The following is a 25,251-nucleotide window of genomic DNA, read 5'->3' as shown; positions in this document are numbered from 1 at the left end:
GAGTGTGTCCACGCCGAGGGAGCGGGGGTGGGGTGAGAGGGGGCGTTGTCGTAAGAAGCAAAATGATACCAGAAAATGTTCCGGTGTTGCAGGACTTTATGGAATCTAAGAAGGATTCCAGTGGTGCCAATGGTATGCCCATATTCAGACTATAGATTACGACACAGGCGATGGCATAAACTGATAAGATGTAGTAAAGGAGCAGCAGCACTGGAAACATTTAAAAAAGTTAGGCTATAAACATAAGCGGGATAAAGGAAGAATTCCAACTGGAAGGAAAACTATGGTGATCTCCAAGATGGAAAACATCCCACGTTTGTAGTTTTTGAAAACAGCTTTGATAGGAGTGTCAAGTCTCGCTTTCGAAGCAGAGGAAGTATTTCCTAACCACAGAAACCGTAGATTTTCTAATGAACATCATCTCTATGATCTTACCATTTCAACAGCCCCCGAGACTATGAAGACATCGGGCGAAGTGTGATTTTTGGGTTCCGCGAAGTCTGGTGCATAAGGGTGAGCAGAGAAGGCATCCAACGTGTTGTTACCCATGACCCCTGTGGCAGAAGTCTCCAGGGCCGTGATCTGTGTAGTCCGGACATGGTATGGGAAGTTTTTATTGGCCGCACTGGGTCTCGTCAAGAACTGGAAGACAAAGAGAGAACAAGGGGTGTCAGCGAGTGATGAGCTACTTCATTGCAATTCACATCAGAAGTCTCTCATTATGGGAAAAATTCATGGTAACCTTACAATACTGTATATATATATATATATATATATATATATATATATATATATATATATATCTATATATATATATACTATATATAGATATAGTATATATATATTAGGTATATATGTATATATAATATATATGTATATATATATAGTATATTATCTATAGTATATATATATATATATATAATATATATATATAAATAACTTGATCTCTCTCTCCTCTCTGTCGTCTCTCTGCTCTCTCTCTCTCTCTCTCTTTTGCTCGATATATTCATATTTTTTTCGTCTTTTCATTAATAATTTTTTGGGGGAACATTTTTGTAAATTTCATGATAATAAGTTGTATATGCCTCCTTTTTTTTCAAAATGTATTGTTTTCTGGATGAATCGTCTGTTGACCGCGTTTGTATCCTCCAAGGTGTGGCTGCCCTCAGGCGTTTCCTCGTTTCTGTAGAGTGAAATCGACCTCATTGCTAAACTTGTAGTGTCAGTTTGGATATTAAGCCTACCTTAACTATGTTTTTCTTCTGTAAAATCATTTGTGCCTGAGTAAAGGGTCGAACTAGACCGAAAGTGCTTGGCTATCTCGCTTTTTCATTTTTTTCCTTCGTGGCAAAAACATATATATAATATATATATATATATATTATATATATATATATATATATATATATATATATATGAATAACTTGATCACGAAGTATATAAAACGTGATGCTATGTATAAATAAAGGTTTTTGCCACGAAGGAAAATTGAAAAGCGAGATAGCCAAGAACTTTCGGTCTAAGCACGACCCTTTACTAAGGTCTTAGTAAAGGGTCGTGCTAGACTGAAAGTTCTTGGCTATCTCGGTTTTCAAATTTCCTTCGAGGCAAAAACCTACATATATATATATATATATATATATATATATATATATATATATATATATATATATATATATATATATATATATATATATGCTTTCATTATGATGACGGGAGGGCACATGTGCTTCAAGTGTTCTTCTGGGGCGTCGGTCTTTTATAAAACCATATAGTCAGCGGCTGCATCAATTTGGTACTTTAAATGCCATGAGCTCTCTCTCTTACACACACACACAGTCGGGTAAAAGATGACGGATATTAGTTTCATGTCCACACTGGTAAGATTGGGCACAAAAGATAAAAAAGTTTGGATATTGAGAGTATTTGGGTCTAGAATGGAATGGAATAAGGAAGAAAGTCTGTTCTTTGAGAGCGTCAGTACCTTAGCCGCTCTGGGCTTGGAGAAACTGTAAGGGTGGTTGTGATAGGTGATTTAAATGCACAGGTTAATTAAATTTGAAGGTACAATGTTGTTTAGTATAGAATTCCTAAGAGTTGTGTGGCAATACGGTTTGAAAAGAGACTGACTGATAGAGATACACGGTTCATAAGAAGATTTTCATAAAAGTTTGAAAGAGAGAATAAAAAAAAAGATTATTCAACATTATGTTCTAGTACAAAGCGTATGAAGAGTAAGTTCATGGGTGTAACTGGGAGAGAAGAGTAACTGGATATTTGTCTGATCATTATTTGCTTAAAGTAGACCTTAAAAATAGACCAAATTCCAATTAGGAAAGGGAGGGGTGAAATGAAGCTGTAACAGCAATTAAAGCCAAAGAATGAAAATGGCCGTCGTTAAAGATACAGAAGTGGAAGCGTGCATGAATATGCAAAATTTCAGGATAAGGTTACAGACTCAGCAGGAAATGGGAATGAAAATAGTACGGGGTGGAATGTTGGAATGAAAGGTTTGATGAAGGGAAAAAAAATATTTTGGAGCAACAGCATTATGGCGAGATAATGATACTGTACAAGTAGACAGAAGGAAGGAAAAGGTGGCCAAGAGAAAAGGAATGCGTAAAAGAAACATAACAACATGGATGGGAAAGTGTGAAGAAGCACTTTCGGAAAAATACGTCGCTCAATATGGAAGCGAATGTGTAGAGAAAGTTGAATGAGGAAATAATCTGAAAATAATAGACGCAAATGGAAAGCTGCAATCATTCAAATGAAAATGTGCTCAATGCGAACAACTGTATTTCCCGTTACCTCGTCTTACTTCTTCTAAATGAATACCGTATTCTTTGGAAGCTTGAATTTCAAGTCAATGGCCTCTTTGGTGGGCTTGTTCCTTATGAATAGGTTTCATCTGAAGAGAGGCAGGGTTGAATGATGTAAGAATGAGAAAGGTTAATGTTAGTTTGAGAATGTTTATGAGAGGACTTTAGAATTTGTGCAAGGAAAAAAAAAAAGTTACGTATATCATAGTTTAACCAGACCACTGAACTGATGAACAGCTCTCCTAGAGCTGGCCAGAAGGATTAGATATTTTTACGTGTCATAGGAACCAATTGGTTACCTAGCAACGGGACCTAAAGTTTATTGTGGGATTCGAACCACATTATATCGAAAAATTAATTTCTCGATATAATGAAGGAAGCTGATAGGACGTCTAAAGGTTGGGGGACACGTTGAGGGAATTCAGATCCTTTGTTCTTAAGAATGTTCATTTAGGGAGACTATACAATAAGAAAACAAGCACCACCCTATAGTAGCGGTGTTAATACTACCACCGTAGATCCTGCGTGTCGTAAATGGCGACTAAAAGGACAGCTGCTGCCTTGCAGTCTTACTTTTTTAGTAAAAGGCTAGACCAAACACCAACAACTGTGGGAACTGCTGCCTTGCAGTCTTACTTTTTGGTAAAAGGCGAAGCCCAACGCCAATAACTGTGGTGGACTTTGCAGGTGGACTTTTTAGTCAAAGGCGAGGCCCACCGGCAATAACTGTGGTTGATGACAGGAAAGGCATGCGGTCGTAAAAACCCCTTGGCCAAATAATAAACCGTGCCTAATGTTGTAAGGAAAGGCGCATCAAGCAACCGACCTTCTATTGTAGGGAAAACGGTGGGAAAGGAAATACAACAAGAAAAAAAAGCCAAAACTTTCAAAGAATAACCAGTCGTTGTGGCGATGCAAATAGTATCTTGACGGATTTGATTCTTGCATAAAGTTGAAATAACAATTTTGAAGTGACTTCATACGCTAATGTTAATTTTAATGCACTTTATAGCCAAGGTCTAAATGTTTTTGCTGATCGTACCTGCTCCCATGGATTTATCTCTAGTACAGATATGCTTCAACAAACTCTGATTAGACAAGAATGTACAAGAGACAAATCACTAAGTCAAATGAGGTGTGTGCGAGATGATGTAGTATAGCGATTTGGAATTAATGTGACTAAGCACATTTGTCCAAGAAATTATTGGCAAATTAACGTGATCTGCACTGGAACCTCCTTTCATTGTGGAAGGGTTGATTTTGCGATCGTTGGCCACAGTGGAAAATGTCAGAAACCTCCTGTTGGTGACTGCGTCTGTTTGATGTCTAACGCCGCTCACTTGTTTTTTGCCATTATCATCGGGCGTTACTGGATTGGTCAGAGAGATATTAATAAGTACGGTGGCTGAATGCAAAACGTGAGGGATGGAGTCAATTTCAATATGAATATAAATGTGAACTTGTCAAAATCAAGTCATGTTCTAGATTTAGAACAAATACATCCGTGCTTATGTCAATATACATACAATGGATCTTGTTTAAAAAACCGATAAAGTGAGGGCAATCACGTGGTAATTTTCAGAAATTACTTTCTACACGTAAGAATCTCAGTCATTTGAGATTATTGTCATGGACACTTTTTCTGTCCGTCGTCAGATCTTAAAAACATACCAAATTGCAGCCCTCTAGCCTTAATATTCTTTACTTTTTTAATTTTAAGGTTAAAGTTAGCCATGATCGTACGTCTGGCAACTATATAGGACAGGCGACCACCGCTTCATGGTTAAAGTTTCATGGACCGCAGCTCATACAGCAATAGACCGAGAACACTGAAAGATGTATCTATTTTCGGTGACCTTGATGATGCTACGTTGTACAGAAACCTCGATTGCGCCGAAGAAACTTCGTAGCATTTCTTACTTGTTTATTAATGGTTAGTCCATGTAGATTTTTAAAGCCGAGAATAGTTCCTCGTTGGACGAGTGGGTTACGTGCTCGCCTACCAATTCAGTAGTCGCGAGTTCAATTCTTCGCTCTGCCAACGTGGAATCAGAGGAATTTATTTCTGGTAATTAGAAATTCATTTCTCGATATAATGTGGTTCAGATCCCACAATAAGATGTAGGCCCCGTTGTTAGGTAACCAATTGGTTCATAGCCACATAAAAAAAAAAAAAATCTAATTTTTGGGGCCAGCCCTGGGAGAGCTGTTAACCAGCTCAGTGGTCTAGTTAAACTAAGATATACTTCACTTTAAGTCGAGAATGAGCATCGCTTTATGACCGCTGTTCTACTCACCAGGAAGAAAGCGTGACCGAAAATGGTGATGGCCAGTTCCACCCCATTGACGACCTTCTCTCTGACCCATTTGTCTATGACGTGGTTGCTGATGATGATAACGACGGGTCCGGACACAAACCTAGAAAAAAAGTCGAAAGTGATACAGTTAAGATATCTAGATATAAAATGAAACGCATTATTGCACATCAAAGACCACGGTTCACCCCAAATTTAGGCCCATTCTGGATCGGGGGATACACTGAAACCTCATAGATGTTTTTGACGCTAAAACTTCCAGGGATGCTTTTAGATGGGAATCATTACTTCTTGGCTTGAATTTTAGTTTTATGAAACCGAAACAGAGAGTAAATACGATTGCTCATCCGCAGAGCTCACTTACCAAAGCGTGTAAAAGAAGAAAAATGGGTAATAAAACTTGTATTTTTCTGGATAATGTTTGACGGTGAAGAAGCAGGCGTAGAGGAACATGATCCAGGCCAGGCACCTGAGGACGACCAGCCCGTAACCAGCTGGAGATTCGTACAGGTACAAGACTTCTCCCGGATCAAACACCTGTGAAAGGGACAAAGGAGCTTTTACGTTGCATGGAACCAGTGGTTATTCAGTAACGGGACCAACGGCTTTACGTGACTTCCGAACCACGTCGAGAGTGAACTTCTCTCACCAGAAATACACAACTCTAACCACTCAATGGAATGGCCGGGAATCGAACTCGCGGCCACCGAGGTGGCACGCCAACACCATACCGACCAAGCCACTGAGGCGCTCTTCATTTATTTGTGTCCATGTGTCTACGAATTGTCTGCTGAATTTTTGTTGTCTATAGGTCGAAGAAAAGGTGATAAAATCCTGGAAGTCAGATAAATTCAATGGTTTTCCATTAAGTTGACATTATATTATAGGGCACGACAGTTTTCCATGTTTATGTTAGTGTCTGCGGTGCAGTCTTGTATCATGACTCTTTGTGATTTCATCTCCTTGAGAGAAGAAGTTTGATTTCGAAGCTGAGGGAACCTACCTTTTGTTCGTAGATGAAGAGCATTGCATAGGTGATGCAGAAGATGCAAACGAAGGCTGTCAACTTGACGGAGGAAGCCTGACGCAGTCGGCCCCGAGTGATGTTGAAGCCCTTCCCCATCAGAATCAGCATCAGCACCATCAGGATGTTCGTGATCGATAGCAGCAATTTACCTGCGAAAATCTAAGTCTCAGATCTCTCAATCTTTTTCTCGCTTTCCTTTAACGGTCTAGAGCAGTGTTACCAACCATCTACCTGAGGCACTGAAATTACCCTACTTTCACTGTCATATTACCCTACGCCCGGCCTTAAGATATATAAATATTAATAAATTTGTTGTTCATTGATTACTTTTTAATAAGATACAAAGACAAGCATCTTGAAATGACCTTACTACATATTGCTCAGATTTCATGACAATACCCCGTTACCCTACAGACCCAGCTTTGAGGCTTAATTACCCTATGAGTAGGGTAATTACCCCACGGTTGGCAAGACTGGTCCAGAAGCCGACATAGGCATTGATGTCTCAAATAAATGAAAAATAATGTCAAAGGACTGACGGTAGTATTGGGTGTGAATCAGGCGGGCTTATTCCTCCTACACTGACATTTTCCCGGTGCTGCAAAACATATACACTGCACTGGCTTTCACCAATTGCCGGAGAACAGAAATAAGTTTCCGCAAAATCCTTAACCAAATCAATTATTCAGTTCGACCATTTCTTCTCTTTGACTACTAAAAGCCCACCATCATTCGAGATGCACCACTCAATATGAAGCTCTTTAACAGGTGTTCAGATCCGAGTTATCATAACGACAGAATATAAAAATGGGGATAATTGTTTCGATAGATGCCAGCAGTACTTACCGATCAGCTTGGTCTCGGGTAATCCCACGCCATTATACCCGTATTTGGCGTAATGGAGGTTGAGGAAAATGAGACCCACCACCTGGATGACGACTCCGGACATGTACAGTCGGTACGTGGTGTGGAACAGTTGGCGACTCTTCAGCTCGGCTGCGAATGGAAACATATTTATTTATTCTGAGAGTATTACAAGGAATTACAAGGATTAGGATGTCTCAAAGACTTGTTGGTCCATCCCAGGAGACATCGTGCGCTCGCTTATCTCTAGGAGCAGGTTTTACTGTTCATTCACAGTGTCCTAATGATTTTGTCTAGCTTTATTTTATAACTCTTTCGCTCTGTTGCTGATTACAACTTCTGGCGGCAGTTTATACCAGGTGTCACATATCTTGTATGTGAAGGAGTTCCCGCAATGAGATGTATCTCTTCAGCTCTAGTTTCCAGCCATTGTTTCTTGTCTGGTTTTCGTTTAATGTAAATAGGTTGCTGTCTACTAGAGAGAGAGAGTCTTCCTTATATGACCTATTTTAAAAAGTTGAATGACCCATACCTTCATTTTCTTCATAGCTAAAAGCAGATCCTTCTATCATATGAAGAGACATTTCACCAAAGTAAACAAAGAAATAGAGTTACTGTTACAGGACTTCCTAGGACTTCAAGTTACTTTAAATGTACAAGAGTATCATTTCTAGAATAAGGTTCTAAATATGTGTATATTTTTTTCTCTCTCTCCCCTCATATATATACATATATATATAATTATATACATATATATATATATATATATATATATATACTACATATATATACATATATATATATATATATATATATATATCTATATATATATAGATATATATATATATATATATATATATATATATAGATATATATAGAAGGACAGGGTGACAAGGAGATAGCCGGTCATCAGGTGATAGTACATTTATTGCCGACGCGTTTCGTAACACATAGTTACATCATCAAGGCTAAAAGAGAAACAACACAAATTAAAAATACATGAAACATAACTTTGACTTTAAGAGTCTCAATAAATATACAAAAAACATACATAAAATGAAAGCAATTTAAAAAGCACCTGCTAGACTAAAAAGTTGAAGACTGAGTGATTCGGAGAGAAGGGAGAAGCAGCGAAGAAAGCCGGTTCAACCCAGATACAACTGTACAGAGGAAGTGTGTGAGTTCAACTTGGGCACTAACTGCTTAATAAACAACGACTCTAATATAAGCAGTTCGTCTAAACGGCTTGTTTGGCCCAAGACAGAGAAATCAGTATAATTGATGGTGGTTTTACAAATTTTTGCATGATTTCTGATATTTGAAAATTCTGGATTGGACACTCTGCAGCCAGTACGATGACTTACACCATTATGTGAATCAGCTCTGACTTTTAGCAATCGTTTAGTCGAACCCACGTAAGTCCCCAAATCACATCTGGGGCAAGTATATTTATATACGACTGACGATTGCAATATTGGGCAGAGTCTGTCTTTAAATTTGAAAAGTGATCTTATTGTAAGGGGATTTTTTGGAATTAATATAACTTGCAACATATTAAAGTGTTTTTCAATTGCAGACTTGAGATTCCTTCTAAATTTGTCGTCTTGGATGTATGGAATACTGGCATATAGTTTCTTTCGTGGAACAGTGCTTATGGAAGGGGAGTCCGATAATTTCTTATTTAGAAAATTCTTGCAATGTTTGAAGAAAACATGTGAGGGAAACCAGTTATCGGAAAAATATTTAACCAGGAACAATATTTCTTTATGATACAAATCCCAGGAAGAGGTTAGAGTGTAAGCTCGATGGAGCAAGGTAAAAATTGAATTAAGTTTAAAATTATAAAAACAAGCACTATAAAAGTTTGAACCCAGACCGGAGAACGTCTTTTTTCTAAAAACGGAAGTGTTAAAACTATCACCACTTCGAAACACTAAAACATCCAAAACTGGTAATCGATCATTTTCCTTTCTCTCTAATGTAAACTTGATATTAGGATGCAATTCATTGATGTATGAGAGAAATTGATCAGCTTGGAAAGCTGATTTGAAAAGAACAAAGGTGTCATCGACAAACCTTTTATACACAAGAGGATAAAAACCAAGGGGGCAATTTTCCAACATGTCCTCCTCCAGGGAGCACATGAAAATGTTGGAAAACCTGTTTATACAGATGATCATTAAAAATAAAGGCAGTGTCCAGCACTGCTAATTGCAACAATTTCTTAAAAAGGCAACGATCATAGTTAAAATAAGTGTCATTAGGTTCAATAAAAATTTTATCTAAAATAACCTCGATTGTTTCTTCTACTGGGACATTTGTAAATAAAGATTCAACATCATAACTGGTCATATAGAAGTCAGAGTCTTGACATAAAATATATGATTTGAATTCTTCGGAGTTTTTCAAGGTATGTTGATTAGAAGTAAATGGTTTTAGTAAAGGAACTAGGTATTTAGCTAGTTTGTAATTCGGAGCATGAATTGATGACAATATTGGTCTCATTGGGGTTCCTTCTTTATGTGTTTTAGGTAGACCGTAAAGGACTCCAAACGATGTACCTGAACAATATAGATCTTCATAAGTGTCTTTGCTAATGACATTCTTTGTATTAAGTTCTTTTAAAAATCTGTTGATTTTGTCTTCAACTTTAAATATATGTTTACATTCAGGTTTACCAATTTTCTGAAACTTGCTTTCGTCCCTCAGAATAGATTCCATTTTATTAATATAATCTTCTTTGTTCAAGATGACAGTGCCCTTACCCTTATCAGGTTTAGTAATTATCAAGTTTTCATTTTTTGCCAGATTTTTCAGAATATCTAAGTCAGTTTTCAATAAAGAAAGGTGTCCAGTTAGTCGTCAATTTTCTAAATGCCTGTTGAGTAATATCCGATAGTTGTGACTGTAATTTACTAATATCAACATTAAAAGGCTGATTTTTTAACCTGTGAAATAATGATTTCTAAGGCGGAGAAAAAACCTGTTGTAGTTCGGTTTGTAACAAGGCATGCAGAAGTCCAATCCAAGAGATAACAAGAACTCTTCTCGTTTTGACAGTACATGAGAGGAAAGGTTAAATATTGAACTCACACTATGCTGTGGTCTGCTTTCGCCAACGTTTTCTGTCTTATATATATATATTATATATATATATATATATATATAATATTATATATATATAGATATATATATATATATATATATATATATATAGTTATTATTATACTATATATATATAAATAAGCAATATCACATTACCGTGATTCATATACATATATCGAGCTACAAATGTCCTTTAATATCTAATTCGCTCTACCCCGGAACTTAATATATTTTCATATATGTTTAAACCGAGGGGGAATTTATTAAGCGATAATAGAATTGCCGGCGACAGGCGCGAACCATCGACCTCTCAATTCCAGGACTGGCAGTGAAGCCTTAACCAACCCCCTCGGTTAAACATATATGAAAATATATTAATTCCGGGGTAGAGCGAATTAGATATTAAAGGACATTTGTTGCTCGATATATATATATATATATATATATATATATATATATATATATATATATATATATATACTCTGCTATATTTGTGGCTATGTAGTCCCAGTGTGAATCTGGAGTAACCCTGAAGATGACCAAGGATGGCTGAAATAGCTGTTGGCACATGAATGAAGAAACGTAGCCTTATTGTGGTTTTGTTTATCCTCCTTGAAGACTAGAAAAAGCCCCGGAGACAATTTACCAGCAGACTGTAGAAGCCATTATATGTTCAGTACCATTTGAGGAAGATGAAGAGAAGACAGTGCCAGAAAAAACATCATTAAAATATGGAAATGCATGGACACCCCAAATGGATGTGGAGAGTCTGGAGACTCTCATCATGGAATGAAAGACAACGGCTAAGGGGAAGCGCTGTTGACATTCACCCTTGGGATTGGAAACCTTGTTACCCTTGGGAGATCCAAGGAAGTTGGGACGTGTGTGGTTTGCACATCTTTCTCAGAAGACGATGGAAAGCCACCAAGTATGAGCTCCGCTGGGTACGGATGCTTTGCATATGTAAACACGGAGGAGGCATGTAAGCCTCTCAGAGTGAGCTGGACTGGACTCTGAAAACTTCTGGAACATTTTATGGAGCCGAGGGAGTCATGGAAAGCATCCTGACCTGAGGAATCTGATTATCTTTTTTCAAAACAATGAATTACATGAAATTTTCAATTTTTTTAATTTCAACTTTTATTCTTGTTTTCAGAACATTTTTGGCAGTATTCTGCGTTATATTAGAATGTAGTTCCACTGTAAAAACGGAGTAAAACTGAAGATCATGGATGGATGAAGCAGATGTCGTCTTAGGAGTGACTAAATGTACAGTATTTTAGCATTTTTTTTATCCATCCTTTTTTGTTTGTTTGTATGGTGTTTTTACGTTGCATGGAACGTGACTTCCGAACCACGTCGAGATTGAACTTCTATCACCAGAAATGCACATCTCTAACCCCTCAGTGGAATGCCCGAGAATCGAATTCGCATCCAAAGAGGTGGCAGGCCAAGACCATGCAATCACGCCACTGAGACGCTCCTTGACGACTGGAAAAACATTGGAGAGAATTGAAGATTTCCTTGTAAAATTTAGAGGCCACGTGCAGAAACGATTTAAAAATTGAAGAACATAAGTATCCCCTGAAAACATGGGATAATAATTACACTAGCAGTTTCTGAGCACAGCTTCGGTACCAGATTCGAAACCATACTTGGCCAAGTACGTATCGAATCTTCCTATTTTACCGATCGCTTCAGCGGCAAGATCGAGTAAATGAAACACGGCAACAAATATCCGTAGAGATGCAGCTGTTGTTGCTATCTTTTTCTCTTACGATAAACATTTCATTTTTCATTACTGTGTATAAGAGCCCTTAGGGATCTGAACTGTTGACCAATGAAGCTTCAGCCTACACAGCTACCGAGGGCATAGAGGGCAAGGAATCGGACTTACAACTGCATGTAGTATGTCTAGTTCCTTAACCGAAGAACAGGAGCTATTATCAGTATAAGATCATATATATATATATATATATATATATATATATATATAATATATATATATATATATATATATATAGATTATATATATATATATATATAAAATTTCTGACTTTCTTTAGGAGAAAGCCTAGATCTTTCAATTGAAAGGCGAGGGCGCTACCAACCGTACGATACAAGTCATAAAGGCAGTTGGAACCTAAGTACCGCTGTAATAACTCAGACTTTTACCTCGGCAGGCCTACTACTGTCTCACATACCAACAATTTTATCAAGATCAGCTTCCCGACCCAGCAGTGACCCATTCATTGATAGCATTTCTTGTCCCTCCTTGTCTTTCAATGGAACAACAATATTTTTTTTAACAGAAACTAAAAGCACAGTAACCAACACAAACGCTCACCTGCGGATAAAATTGAGAGGAATAAGATTCCCAGCTCGAGAACCATCGCGACCAGATTTGTCTGCAGAATATCTGGAAATAAAATGAAGACAATTATTACTGGTATGAGATTCGCAGGAGGCAGACAAGTGGAGAATCTTAAAATCAGATCATAAAATTTTCAATCTTGTAGAAGCGCTTGCTTTTCACGAGGGAACACAAGACATTTCAAAATATTTGTGCGATCGTAAACAGCCAAGCGGAGGATACTCACAAAACTCATCCGCTGAGAAATGCTTCGTCCAGTACTCGAACCCGTTGGTCATTGTGATTTTATACTTGAGTTGTAGACCCTTTTTCGCGGGAGAAGAAAACCAAATGACATTACAAGAGCTGCATTGCATATATTAACATTTGGGCTTCACTGAATTTCTACAACACAACTATGAGGCCATATAGCAAAAGGGCACATCTTTGGAAAACACTTATAATTTAGGTTTTTTTAACAGCTAATGCTAGTGATGCAATATTTGTTTGAACTCAATGATTAGGATATTAAAAAATGCCATCTACTTATTCTTAATAATCTCTATTCCAGGTATGCACTCGAGCACACCTTCCACTGTAAGTATGATTTAGCAGTCTAAACGTTCAGTTTAGACACGTGATTGCACATGCAATTGTACACACAATATATATATATATATAATATATTATATATCTATATATATAATATATATATATATATATATATATATATATAATATGTATATATATATAAATGTGTGTCTTTTAATGTAATCCAACAGTACACACACACACATGTATATATATATATATATATATATATATATATATATATATATATAAAGTTGTGTGAATATTACGCATTTGAGGACACGCATGACCAGTAAGAAAGCTTTTGGACAGACAGGAAAAAAATAAGAAAAACAATTCACCTTGGTGCTCTCGCAGTTGCTGACGGCTATGAACCACCACCTCTCTCTGACGCTGCGGAAGGATCTCGATCCCCTGCACTGGTAGGTGGCCTTGTCCCCCGACGATCTGATGATCTCGCACTCAGAGTTCATCGAGTATAAGGTCAGGTTGATGACCTGGTTGTTCTCCCGCTTCATGACTGCTTCCCTTTCCTCGCACGTCTGCTAAGAAGCGAGGTAAGCGACAGAGAGAGGAGAGAGAGAGAGAGAGAGAGAGAGAGAGAGAGAGAGAGAGAGAGAGAGAGAGAGAGAGAGAGAGAGAGAGAGAGAAAGTTTTATGAGCTGAAACAGCACGATCGGTATGTCTAACACTGAACAGTGGAATAATATAACCCAGACGAATGTCAGATCGCTCTGACGAATATCTTGCGTGAATTCATATGGGAGAAATTTTTAAATGACATTCCTAAGATCAACCACTGATATCTGAAAATAGCCTCTAACTTCAAAATGGAAGCAAGAAAGCAGGCAGCCATGATTTATAGCAATGCAAACTGAAGGTAGCGTGTTTTCCCCCCTCACGCAATGCTCATGCCTTGGTTATAGCCAACACAAGCAATAGCTGTCATGTTACATGAAGACACGCAACGTTGTACGATCAAAGCGTAGTCACCAGTTGTAAGTGTGTCTAGGCTATTGAGGCCACGAGGCAGATAGAATCACAGGGTGATAATTACAAGCTACCGTCATTAAATCACAGGCAACAAGGTGACAATGGAAAGAGGCTACTTGACTGAGAAACTAATAATATTATATTCTTTAAATGGACGGTTCAGCTTTTCAGTTGGAATATGCGGTTTACTGTCAGAACGTCAACATTTCTAGTAACTTCCCTGTTTGTTTACAGATATTTCCGTCGTTTTTTTTTTTTTATCAAAGTTAAGTAATAATACGAACAAGTATGATCTTTAAGCTCATATTTCCCAGTAAGTATAATCATAAGAAATCACCGTAAAGAAGAAAACCTCTCTTCGCCAGAGATCTATTCTTTGTTGAAAACACACCAATAACTTAGGTGAATTGACCTGCTACTCACCTTCTCACTCTTGTAGACGGCCGGCCACTGGTGAGGAGAGTCGTAGTAAAGAAGCAGCTTCTCGGTGGCGTAATCGATGTCGTATTCAACGTCGAAGGTGAAGGTTCCATCGCTCGAGAGGAAGCAGAACCTGGTGATGAAAGCCCACTTCTGCAAGAAGACGCAAATTATACGCTTTATACGGGGGTGGTTAATCGGCGCTCCAAATACAAGAGTCCAGCAATCAGGGAAATGTGGCAAAAGAGAATTCTAGGCTGTCTGAGCAGCTGATTGTATAAGGGAGGAAAAACATTAAGGAAATGAGAAGAAAATGGAAATAAAAACGTCATGAAGTCCAGCAGAATATAATAAAGAAGATAATTCCAAACCCTGAAAACAGGGGGAGGAAAGAAAAACATAAGAAGGTCAGGGAAAAGGGAAGGAAGAAGAGCCTTCCAAACTTTACCAACAACAAAACAAGCAAAAATGTCTAAAACTTTGGCATCAGCAAGAGAGAAAGGGCTCTTATAGTAACGAAGATGGAAAGTGGGAAAGGGTCTCAAACTTTTGTTTTGTTTGTTTGTATGGTGTTTTTACGGTGAATGGAACTAATGGTTATTCAGCAACGGAGTTCCAAACTTTGGAAGCAACAGAAGGAAACGAGAAAAGGAATAAAGATCTCAGAAACAGAAAGGAAGAAGAGCGTTCTAAACTTTATTAGCAAAAGGAAAGGAAAAGGTCTTATATTGCAGCTAAAAGTAAAGTAAAAGGTTCTAAAAATAATTCGATTTGGTCTAATATATGACTGTCTTTGAATAAAAAAATAATTTAATTCTCTTAAAGCTTAAGGGGATGATACATGGTGCTATGCACCGAAAATGTGATAGGCCTTTGGCAAGAAATTTTTAGACGAATTACTGGCATGCAAAATATTGACCCCAAAAAAGGTTCTCGCTTAAAAGACTTATATTAGTTTTCAGTATGCAAGAAGAAGGTGCTACCTTCTGTAACTAGTATATACATTACAAGGTGAACCTGTTCATTTTCAGGCTAACAAATAAGCTGAAAACTTCAATTTGTTTTAGATCCAGAAACCAACGGAATGTTGATCATTTAAATTTCAATCTGACAAGAATAAAATAAACTTGAGGCATCGTAATAGATCTGTGGCCAACTAATCCTAAGTGGTAGGATATAGACGAATTAGGACTTGGGCTAGGAAAAAGGCAGCCATGTTTAACAAACGAGTGATCTCTGTATTTCTGTCGACTATCTTTCGTCTCATTTTGATGGACTACAATTGCTGGGATTGATTTCATTCTTTGTACAATTATGAAAGAAACCGATTAGACTTCTCTTTGTGTACAAGTGTTTTTTGTTGTCATTCTTGCAAAATCTCCTGGAATTCACAGCACAACCGATGACCAAAGTCGTGGCGTCACCTCTCACTCAGTGTATGAGTACTACCGCTATCAATAAGGCAATCAATCCAAATAGCATTGGTCCTTGACAGTCTTCCGATGTCCTCACATACAGAGTAGCGCGGTGGAAGTCGATCATTATCTGTAATTGTTTCGCAGCCATGGTCGCTGTTGGTTCTTGTCGGCCAACCTTCGCTTACTTTATCTCTTAAATTGTTTTGTTCTGTCTCCCTAAAAGATCTTGTTATTTATACTTTTCTATATAACTACGATTTACTCTTGAAATTTTATTGTACCGTAGACTACGTATTTTCCGCACGAGAGTACTACGTAGTCACCACAGGCTGTACACAATTCACTACGGTATGAATCTTTATCCTTCGGGTTTCTGGTATGAGTACGCCTTCTATTCCTCGCTCCTTGTTATAGTAGATTCACATCAACCGTGCGTTTGATGTCTAGACCAGTCCCTTACGACGCTCCTGATTGGCGGTTGATAAGCCAATCACAGGGCTGGAAACTCTCAGTCTCTCGAGGGAGTTCACATGGGTAAGATGAATGTTTCACCTCTGCTCAGGGATACTTCTGAAAGACGTATCTCTAAAGAGAGGTGGAACATACATCCTGCCCATGTGAACTCTCGAGAGAGACTGAGTTTCCAGCTCTGTGATTGGTTTATCAACAGCCAATCAGGAGCGTCGTAAGGGACTGGCCTAGACATCGGATGCACGGTTGATGTGGATCTACTATAGCAAGAAACGGAGGAAATAAAGATAGATCTGGGAAACGTTATCGCTCCGCTATAATCTATGACGTCACGGGCTATGAGTCAACTGGGATGGCCAGCTTCCCTCGCTGCTGGCGGGTGATCTACTCACACACAAAGTCTGCTAGACTTTATTGTGATTGTTAAAACACATTATTTGTGGGGTTTAAATGCCTACAGAGAGAGAGAGAGAGAGAGAGAGGGGGGGTGGGGGGGGGGGAGGATGTTAACGGTAGAAGATATTTCGAATTCACCGTTATTCAATAAGAGAAAAATATTATGAATATATTTTATAGGGGAAAATAACATTGCATCCTCGGATGGCCTCATTTCCAGTTCAAGAGAGGCTAAGCCATTAAATTTTAATAAATACATTACAGCTCTAATATATTCTTTTTCTTAGAGAAATTCACGTACTACAGTTAGTTGTAAACCCTTATAATGCGAAGAATTAGCAACGAAATGATGCAAACACAATGTTTCTAGTAACTTGTGCAAACAGACGATTTGAGTCGCTAACGACTTATGTTTACATATTCCGGTAGGTGACGACTCCGGGTCTGTTGTGAATAGTGCATATTGGGTAAATCAAATTCCTGCCTACCGACTTATTCTATTCCAAATCCTTTTGTGTTTGGCCTCTTGATCCGCTCTCTCACATCATGGCCACATAAAACATGGTCCTGCGTCCACACAGTTTGATGTACTACAGTGCAAAGGTTCCTGAGCTGTTCCTCCGAGTATACCAATTAAACGTTAAGTCTTGAAAAACAGAATCAAGTGCCACACGATTTAGGGATTGTTGTATAGATTTTCCAATGATGATGATGCTATTCCGGGAATATACCTATCGAAATAAACTAGTGAGATGTCAAAACATGCGAGCGAGGTACGAAGGTAACTGGATAAAAATCGATGACTGGATAAATAATGTAACGTGCGATGCAAATTCTTCATATTGCAAAACCATCACGAATGGTGAGTAATACGGCACTTATAAACGCAAGAAACCATTATTCATTTGATTTATGAGATATGACTATTAGTCGGTCTAGGTTTGCATAAGCGCAAAAACATTTGAACGATGGGAACAAAGTCGAGTTTATGTAGTCATGGTCATCGATTACGGGTTTATGCACACCAGTGAGGAACACGATGGCTACTAAATTTACTCTTACCTAGTCGACTGGAAACTTACAACCATACAAAACTTTACCATCATTATTTTGATATTTAAAACGCGTTCATTTTCAATGCAATGAAAACTACTATTGTTAGAGTTGCAAAGGACAAGAGCTCTAAATGAATAGAATATCAACAATTACTAACAAAATTAGAAAGTTCTAAAGACTTGGCCTGGTGTGCTTTAAGGACATTCCACAATGAAATAGGTCTTACCCGTAACGTTTATAAGATCCTTCTCGTAGTAAGAACAAGATAAACGGTCTCGTTAAACAAAGAAAAGCAAACCTGGTTGAAGAGGTATGACGATTACAAGTTCAAGTGATATGGCGTGTTACCCTAAAAACTGAAGTACTACACTTAATGTTTCCTAATTCACAGGATCCTTTTAGTTGTTTTTTTCTAAAGTTAGATTGCTATTTGTCTGGCTTATTTGATTCTACTTCAGAAATTGATTAAAATTTAACTGATTTCGATGGTGGATAGAAACTGGTGGTGGGGTCATGACTTATAAAAGTGCCTTCGCTGGGCCATTTTGGGGTAACCGCTCTCCCACACAGCATGGTTGCACGAGATGGTAGAATGGGTTTTGGGACAGAAGAATTTTACTGATGATGATTCAAAGACTACATTGATACTCCTCCTGCATATTCTTAATCCTATTCAGTTTACATTTTCCTTCATGATTTGCAGTGATGGTTCTTTTTTCTTCGGCCTAAGACTAGGCACAGGATGCACATAAAGGGAAAAGACTACACGGATAAATCCTGCTGTCAATGCTTTTCATTAACAGCACTCAAGATTACACTGTCTATAAGGTGTTTCTCCGACAAATCTTAGCCTAAGGAGGAAAATTCAGTCATACCCCTTATCTGCCTACTTCTGAATGATACCATTCTCGATTAGCGAATCACCTGGCTTGGTGCTACTCTACTTTGTATGATTTTTTTATCCTTTTGTAATTTTCTCGGCATTTTTGTTTTAGAGAAGCCTTGAAGCCAATCTTTAGCTCTTCTGAGCCTGCTACAATTCTACCAACATACAAACAGGTTATTCGCAAACAATTGTCTGTCATATAAATACACGTTCGGTGGCCGATAATACTGACCTCTTTATGCTTCACGATCGGTTTATCGATCTCGATTAGTGATCTTAATCCTTCACCTTTTCCTAGTAAACTGGGAGGGTTGGAATCTGAGCTTCACATGAGCAAGCATATTGCCGCACACCAATCGTTTTATTTTATTTATTTATTTATTTATTTATTTTTTACTCCGAAGCCAGTCACAAGTTTTTGTTGAGATGTCAAAAGAGCTCAGAAATGACAGGCTGATGGCAACATTAGCAACGCTCCTTGCCTCTGACTACACAGCTGTTGATAAATGAACTAAATGGAGCTGCTTCCTAAATGTCAATCAACTTGAGAAGACAAGGCACTGATTAATCTCATTCTTTAAGTGGTAACAATCTTATTCTTATTGGCATTTTGCTAAATGCTGCTTCTTACAACAATGGATTCTACTTTTAGACTGGCCATCGGTCAGCCTGGGGCGGCGGCCACCTCTCATGACGAACCCAGATAATCATTAGCCTGAGGACTGAAGGTATCTTGTTGGGACTAGATGTAATATCCATAGATATCCTTAGACCGGTACTCTCCGTCTTTATCCACGCACGTTACCCTCATTAAAAAAAAATGACGGTACGGGTACACTATGGTTATTCAACTACATGCCATTGATGTATATGAGAATACTTTTTCTCATAATTATAAAGTGTAAATTAACCAAAGTTTACTATCGCCTTTTTACATAGATTAGAGAACTGGCGTCAGGTGTTATCCTGCGGATTTATAACATCTTTTGGGATGGTGTTGCCAGTCAATGGTTAATCTACCATAGTTGTTACCTACGACAGTCACGTGACTACCAAGTACATAGTTCACTAAACCTGGACTACATAGCTGATGTGACAAAGCCCATAGCACTTGACCACAAGAAAGTGAAAATCGCGTATACTCCATGAGACCCAAAAACTCCATCAGAGTAATACGCTGATTCACGGTTTCACGTGCGATGTAACATGAATAAAACCATTTTCTTTTCTCTTTTACCTAGCTGTATCTAAGCTCTCCCATGTAATCTATAATTCAAAAGCATTCTTTGTGCAAAGCCATGTATGCGAGCCATTGTTTTTATTCATTTTTAAAAAGACCGCTCGGAGTGGTTGTGGAATTCGAGTGTCGTTCCTTCGCTGAATTCGGTGGCCTTGACAACGGCAATTTACGAACCACTTCTATCATGCGAGTTCCTCCTCTGTAGTCTGTCTACTGTTTCTCTCTCAAGTATTCAAGAATAATATTTGAGCTAGGAACTACGTATTACACTAAAATACATACATGACATGTCAAAAATATAAAGATATACAACAAATGTCCGACAGAATAACACCATCATGCTGGATACAAAGGCAATTTGAAATATGAAACTATCTACAAATTTCGGGAGAAAATACGACGCAGTCACTGAAAGAAGAAACTTTCCTCAAGACTTATAAACTCCATTATCTTTATTATTATTATTACCAATAGGGAGCCCTATAAAGGCGATAGCTCGTGAAGCTTAAAGTTCAACCATCAAAGGGTTAACGAGGTACGTTATCATTAAATGCATTACAAATAGTCCTCCAACATCAAACTACTAATATATGACAAACGATACAATGCGAAATGATGCTTTATAGCCGAGGTGAGAAGACGGCTTAACTAGGCCTACTATGGTATCCGAGAAAACTATCGACTTTGGTGCTGAAATCCTCAATTTTGAGAAAATCATAATGCAATAATAAAACATCATTTAAATGTGATTTTATGATATTTTGAAAATAAACCTCATATGGAATGAAATCTAAAGGCGTAAGGTTTTATCTGCCAAAAGAAATTTTCTTTTATCTTCAATACTTATGGAGATATTAGCATTGAATAGCGGTGGGGCCGGGCTGCCAGAAACGTGCCCGTTTCCAGGAATGACTTCGCTTCGCTCGTAATTATTTTATTATCAAATTTAAATCCTTGAAGTTGCTGAAGGAAAGAATGGACCATATTTGGTTGTTGAATACTGTAGGTGGCTTTTTCTTATAGTCGTATATCACTGAGGGCAGCTGTCTACATGAATCTTCCCTGACCTTCAACAAGCAGACAGAATCGAATACTGGGTCCATGGGCGTCCGCAAGAAAAAATGCAGGGGGTGGGGGCCAATGATACGGAGATCGCTGTCGGGGAGGGGTCTAAGAGGATGATGTATCCCCCTCCCCTTTAAAAGAAATTGTTTCCCGAAATGCTTAGATGCGAAATGGTGGCACTTTTTTATTTTATCTAACAGAGTAGCTCAACTACATCATCTCCTGTGAAGAATTTTGATTTTTTTTTTTTCCGAAAAATAATTTAACAAGTAACGTTCGTGAATTACGGTGAAAAATTTCTTTTCGAGTTATATGTAATTTTTACAATTAATTTTGTATTTTCCATGCAATTTTTTTTCTCCAGAAATTCCAGGGGGGCCACCCTTTGAGGACTCCCAGCTGAAAAGTAGTATTATCATTACATTCTATGTTCTATTATCTATTTTGACGTGAAAAAAATATGGAACAATGCAATGATTACTGAAAGTTGATTGTGTATCCGCGTGAGGAGCCAAGAATGAGATTTATGTTTTATGTGTATTATACGCACATCATTTCTAACAAATGTATCATCAGTGCTAGACTCCAGTTACCTGTTTGATTGTCATGTCTCCTCTATTAGGCTTCTACTGATATCAGAGTTGCATTCAAAATCAGGTTAAGTTTTTGTAAACAGCATCAACTTTAGGAAGGTTCGTAGCATGAATGAAGTTCGTTACTCCCAAGCGACACGTAGATGTCTTTCAAGTGCTTTAGGAAGGTCAGAGAGAGAGAGAGAGAGAGAGAGAGAGAGAGAGAGAGAGAGAGAGAGAGAGAGAGAGAGTTAAGTATATCTTAGTTTTACCAGACCACTGAGCTAATTAACAGCTCTCTCAGGGCTGGCCGGAAGGATTAAATATTTTTACGTGGCTAGGAACCCATTGGTTATCTAGCAACGGGACCTACTGTTTATTGTGGGATCCGAAACACACTATATCGCGAAGTGAATTTCTAACACCAGAAATAAATTCCTCTGGTTCCGCGTTGGCCGAGCCGAGAATCGAACTTCGAAGCAAGATCTTGCTTCGGATCACCGGATTGGTAGCCGAGTGCGAAGTCCACTAGTCTAACAAGGAATTAGCGAGACAATGGCAGCCACTTGACTATATCCATTTCGCTTTGAATTGCCCTTAATTCATGGTCGATAGTTGGATAACCCAATTAGCGGGAAAGTGGGTGGGACCATCGTTCTATTTATTGTAACCTGCATCTATCGATAACGTTCGTGATGCGTCCTATTCCTTCCAAGCAACACTGCTGTCCTCTGTCTTCAAATCCTGAGATTCATTACAGCTTAGGACTTCTACAATAGGTATAGACATCCAAACGCTCTTCCTGTTCTGGGGAGGCTCGCTTTGTAAACTAAGGGCATTTTTTATTCGTTCTGATATTTCGTTACACAGTTTAATACTAATCACAATAAATAACGTCTCATTTTCGCCGGGGCGCCTACTTCCCGATACGAATCATTAATTTTGAGACCGCCAACGGTCGACCAACAACGTCCTTGATGAAGGTCGACATGCAAAATACCAATAAGATGGTTCGTTAGTTTTCTTATTTCGTTTCACATTAATCAGCAAATGCTCTTATGACAAGATCTGCCTGTGATTATGCCACCAGTTCTAGAAAGTTGTGAAAGAACAGTAAAAGGACAAAAGTTTCATGCTGAAAAACACACTCATGATGACGGCTGTCACCTTAATGATGGTAGTAAAAAGTGGTAATAAGGACTAGTGCGTACCCGGTAGCACGATTCTGTTGTCATGATATTGAAATAATGGCGAAGTTGGAAAATTTCAAGGACTGGGATTCGTGTGAGTGCAGCCGTGTGATCTGTATTATCACTGTATTTCAAACTGTGCACATATTCATATGGAGCAAAACTATGAGGCCGTTGCAAGGAACAGAAACCATTTTTGTGTAATAAAAAGGAAAAGAGAAATAATAACAATTGTACAGTGTAATCAATAGGCAAAAAACATGTACACATTCATAAACAAAAGACACGTGACAGAAACAAAAGCAGTATAATTATATCATACGATAACTCTGTCTAACAAGACAATGATGAAAAAAAAAATCATGTTACCATGTAGCAGAGAAAAGTCGTCCACAGCGCTTACCTCGGCAGTCTTGACTTCTCCTTCGATATATTTGGCCTCGGTCGCACTTGGCACAAGGAGAGCTGTGACCATGACCCATGTCCACATTCTTGATGATCCCCTTGGATATTCAAACCGGCTTTGTGACAGTGTTCAAGCAGAGAGGTTCTTCAGTAACGTAGCTCGACGAAATGACTCCACTGACTGAGGGGCTGATCGTGGAATAGTGCACTTCCATTGTTCACAGTTTTGATGTCAAGACACTTTTCACCATAATGTCATCACTGAAACCAAATCTTGTAACAAATGTCGAGGTGTTGTTTTTGGAAAATAAATGTCACTCTCTGGAAAGGATTTAATTGCTCATTAAATACAGATTTATACCTATATATGTAAGGAAGCTCGTGGAGTCCCCAACAGGGACCCTAGTTGCATGACACCGAAAGACACGCGCATAGTCCCCCGAACTTCCGAAACGAATGACGTAGGCCTATAGAGTACTGTCTTGCACCTGTCTATCGAACGATTTAGTAAGAATGTTCTCAATAAATATCAACTACAAATTAAGTAAAACAGAACGAAGAAATGAAAGTGAGTTTACTACGGGTAACCATGCACCAAGAACAGATTATTCGGTCGACCAGTTCAACTTGGAAGGCAGGTGTTATGATTCAAGGCTTCTTCAACAGTCTTCGACTGACATTCCAAGCTCACAGCCAGTAAGTATCGATCTCGTTTCTCGTGACATTCTGCTCCTCAGCGCCCTTTAATTGGGAACAGTCTCCAGTAAACTCAAATATTTATCTAGCAACAATAACATTAGACATCACTGTTGACGTCAGCCACAAATAAACTTTTACTTTTTTTTTTTTTAGCTATAATTTAGTTCAAACACCTTGTCTATATAAAGTACCTTGCAGTGAAGCGTGTGCACAAAATAAATATTGATCGTCGAAGAGTTCTCCACAGTCAGCCCCCATAAAAGATGAAGAAGCAATTATCACAACATAAATATCTGAAATGTCGCAATAAGTTTGTTTAATTTAATCTCCCTCCCTCTCTCTCCACTCCCACAAACACACGCAAATACCGTACATATGTAATGATGTTTGAAAGCTTCACACATGAACAATAAGTGCCCATGCATTCACGTTAGTATGTATAAAACTAGAGGAAGCAAAGTCCATCAACACAGAATTTGAAAGCACAAGAAAAAAAGCTTACTCTCTAAACTGTTTGAAATCGTGACTCCGGACCAATCACTAAGACTGATACCGATCAAGTAAGCCACATCTACAATTCTACGTTTCTTCTGCAATTACATAGCTCACTGAGGCGGGCAACGCTCTTATCTCGTCTAGCTCTTGCCCGCAGAGCACTTAAAAATAAATAAATAAAAATATAGAAATACAAAATTAAAGAAAAATATGAAAGTGGAGTGTTATGAAAAACACTTTTATTATTTTCAAAATTTAGTGAATGTAAAGCTCCTTCGATTACGATACGCTTGTGCGCTTTCGTTTGTCTTTTTCCCGAAATGCTTTGTTGCTGAGTCCCTCCCTCCAACCTTTTGTGGTTGTTATCTGGATGGAACGTGTTATCTGGAAGCATTATTGAAACATACCATCATATCATGGCCATTGCTCTAACAGCATTAACATGGGACTCAGCACCAAAGTTTGAGAAAGATGGGAAGTTGCAAGAGTAAAGGAAAGCCTGGGCATGGAGAGAGTTCCAAAGCTTTGCAGTGGAGGAGGAAACCGTCACCAAATTGTGCAATCCAACGAGTACTTTGCATTTTCAGAATTACGTTATAATCAAAGGATTTTACTGCAATCCTAGGATTACATTCCAATCCGGGAATTTCTTTGCAAAGCCAGCGTTTCCCTGTCTTCAGAGGACCACTTGGACTTTCGAGGATTACATTACAACTCGGGGATTACGTAGCAAACAGCACAGAACGTATTGGATATGGTGATGACTGAGGCTGATCGTCTGTGGTAATAGAGTTAATAACAAAATTGTCCTGAAGTTTATCAAAGTAGACTAAAATTGAGTGACCATCTGGAGAAAAATCCTAACTGG

The 25,251-nt window shown here is 38.3% G+C and overlaps 1 protein-coding gene across 2 annotated transcripts in view; it reads right to left on the bottom strand.

Moving 5' to 3' along the window:
• The window catches only part of LOC135227031 (transmembrane protein 145-like), a 31,615-nt gene extending 8,064 nt beyond the window's left edge, over nucleotides 1-23,551 (bottom strand). Inside the window, exons 1-10 of one of the 2 annotated variants that reach the window (XM_064266818.1) lie at nucleotides 23,188-23,551; nucleotides 14,494-14,643; nucleotides 13,419-13,619; nucleotides 12,734-12,812; nucleotides 12,481-12,552; nucleotides 7,011-7,160; nucleotides 6,141-6,313; nucleotides 5,502-5,674; nucleotides 5,120-5,240; nucleotides 436-642 (exon numbers count right to left, since the gene is read on the bottom strand). In XM_064266818.1, coding sequence (XP_064122888.1) covers nucleotides 436-642; nucleotides 5,120-5,240; nucleotides 5,502-5,674; nucleotides 6,141-6,313; nucleotides 7,011-7,160; nucleotides 12,481-12,552; nucleotides 12,734-12,812; nucleotides 13,419-13,619; nucleotides 14,494-14,643; nucleotides 23,188-23,274 — 1,413 coding nt within the window. In that variant the 5' untranslated portion in view covers nucleotides 23,275-23,551. The remainder of the gene's footprint in view (nucleotides 1-435; nucleotides 643-5,119; nucleotides 5,241-5,501; nucleotides 5,675-6,140; nucleotides 6,314-7,010; nucleotides 7,161-12,480; nucleotides 12,553-12,733; nucleotides 12,813-13,418; nucleotides 13,620-14,493; nucleotides 14,644-23,187) is intronic. The other variant, XM_064266819.1, reaches the window with a different exon arrangement.
• Between the last annotated feature and the right edge of the window lie 1,700 nt (nucleotides 23,552-25,251).

This window comes from Macrobrachium nipponense, chromosome 15 (genome assembly GCF_015104395.2).
Source record: "Macrobrachium nipponense isolate FS-2020 chromosome 15, ASM1510439v2, whole genome shotgun sequence".
In the NCBI taxonomy this organism is placed as follows: domain Eukaryota; kingdom Metazoa; phylum Arthropoda; class Malacostraca; order Decapoda; family Palaemonidae; genus Macrobrachium; species Macrobrachium nipponense.
Note: the sequence above shows the minus strand (reverse complement) of the source record. Positions and strands in the feature narration are given on the sequence as shown.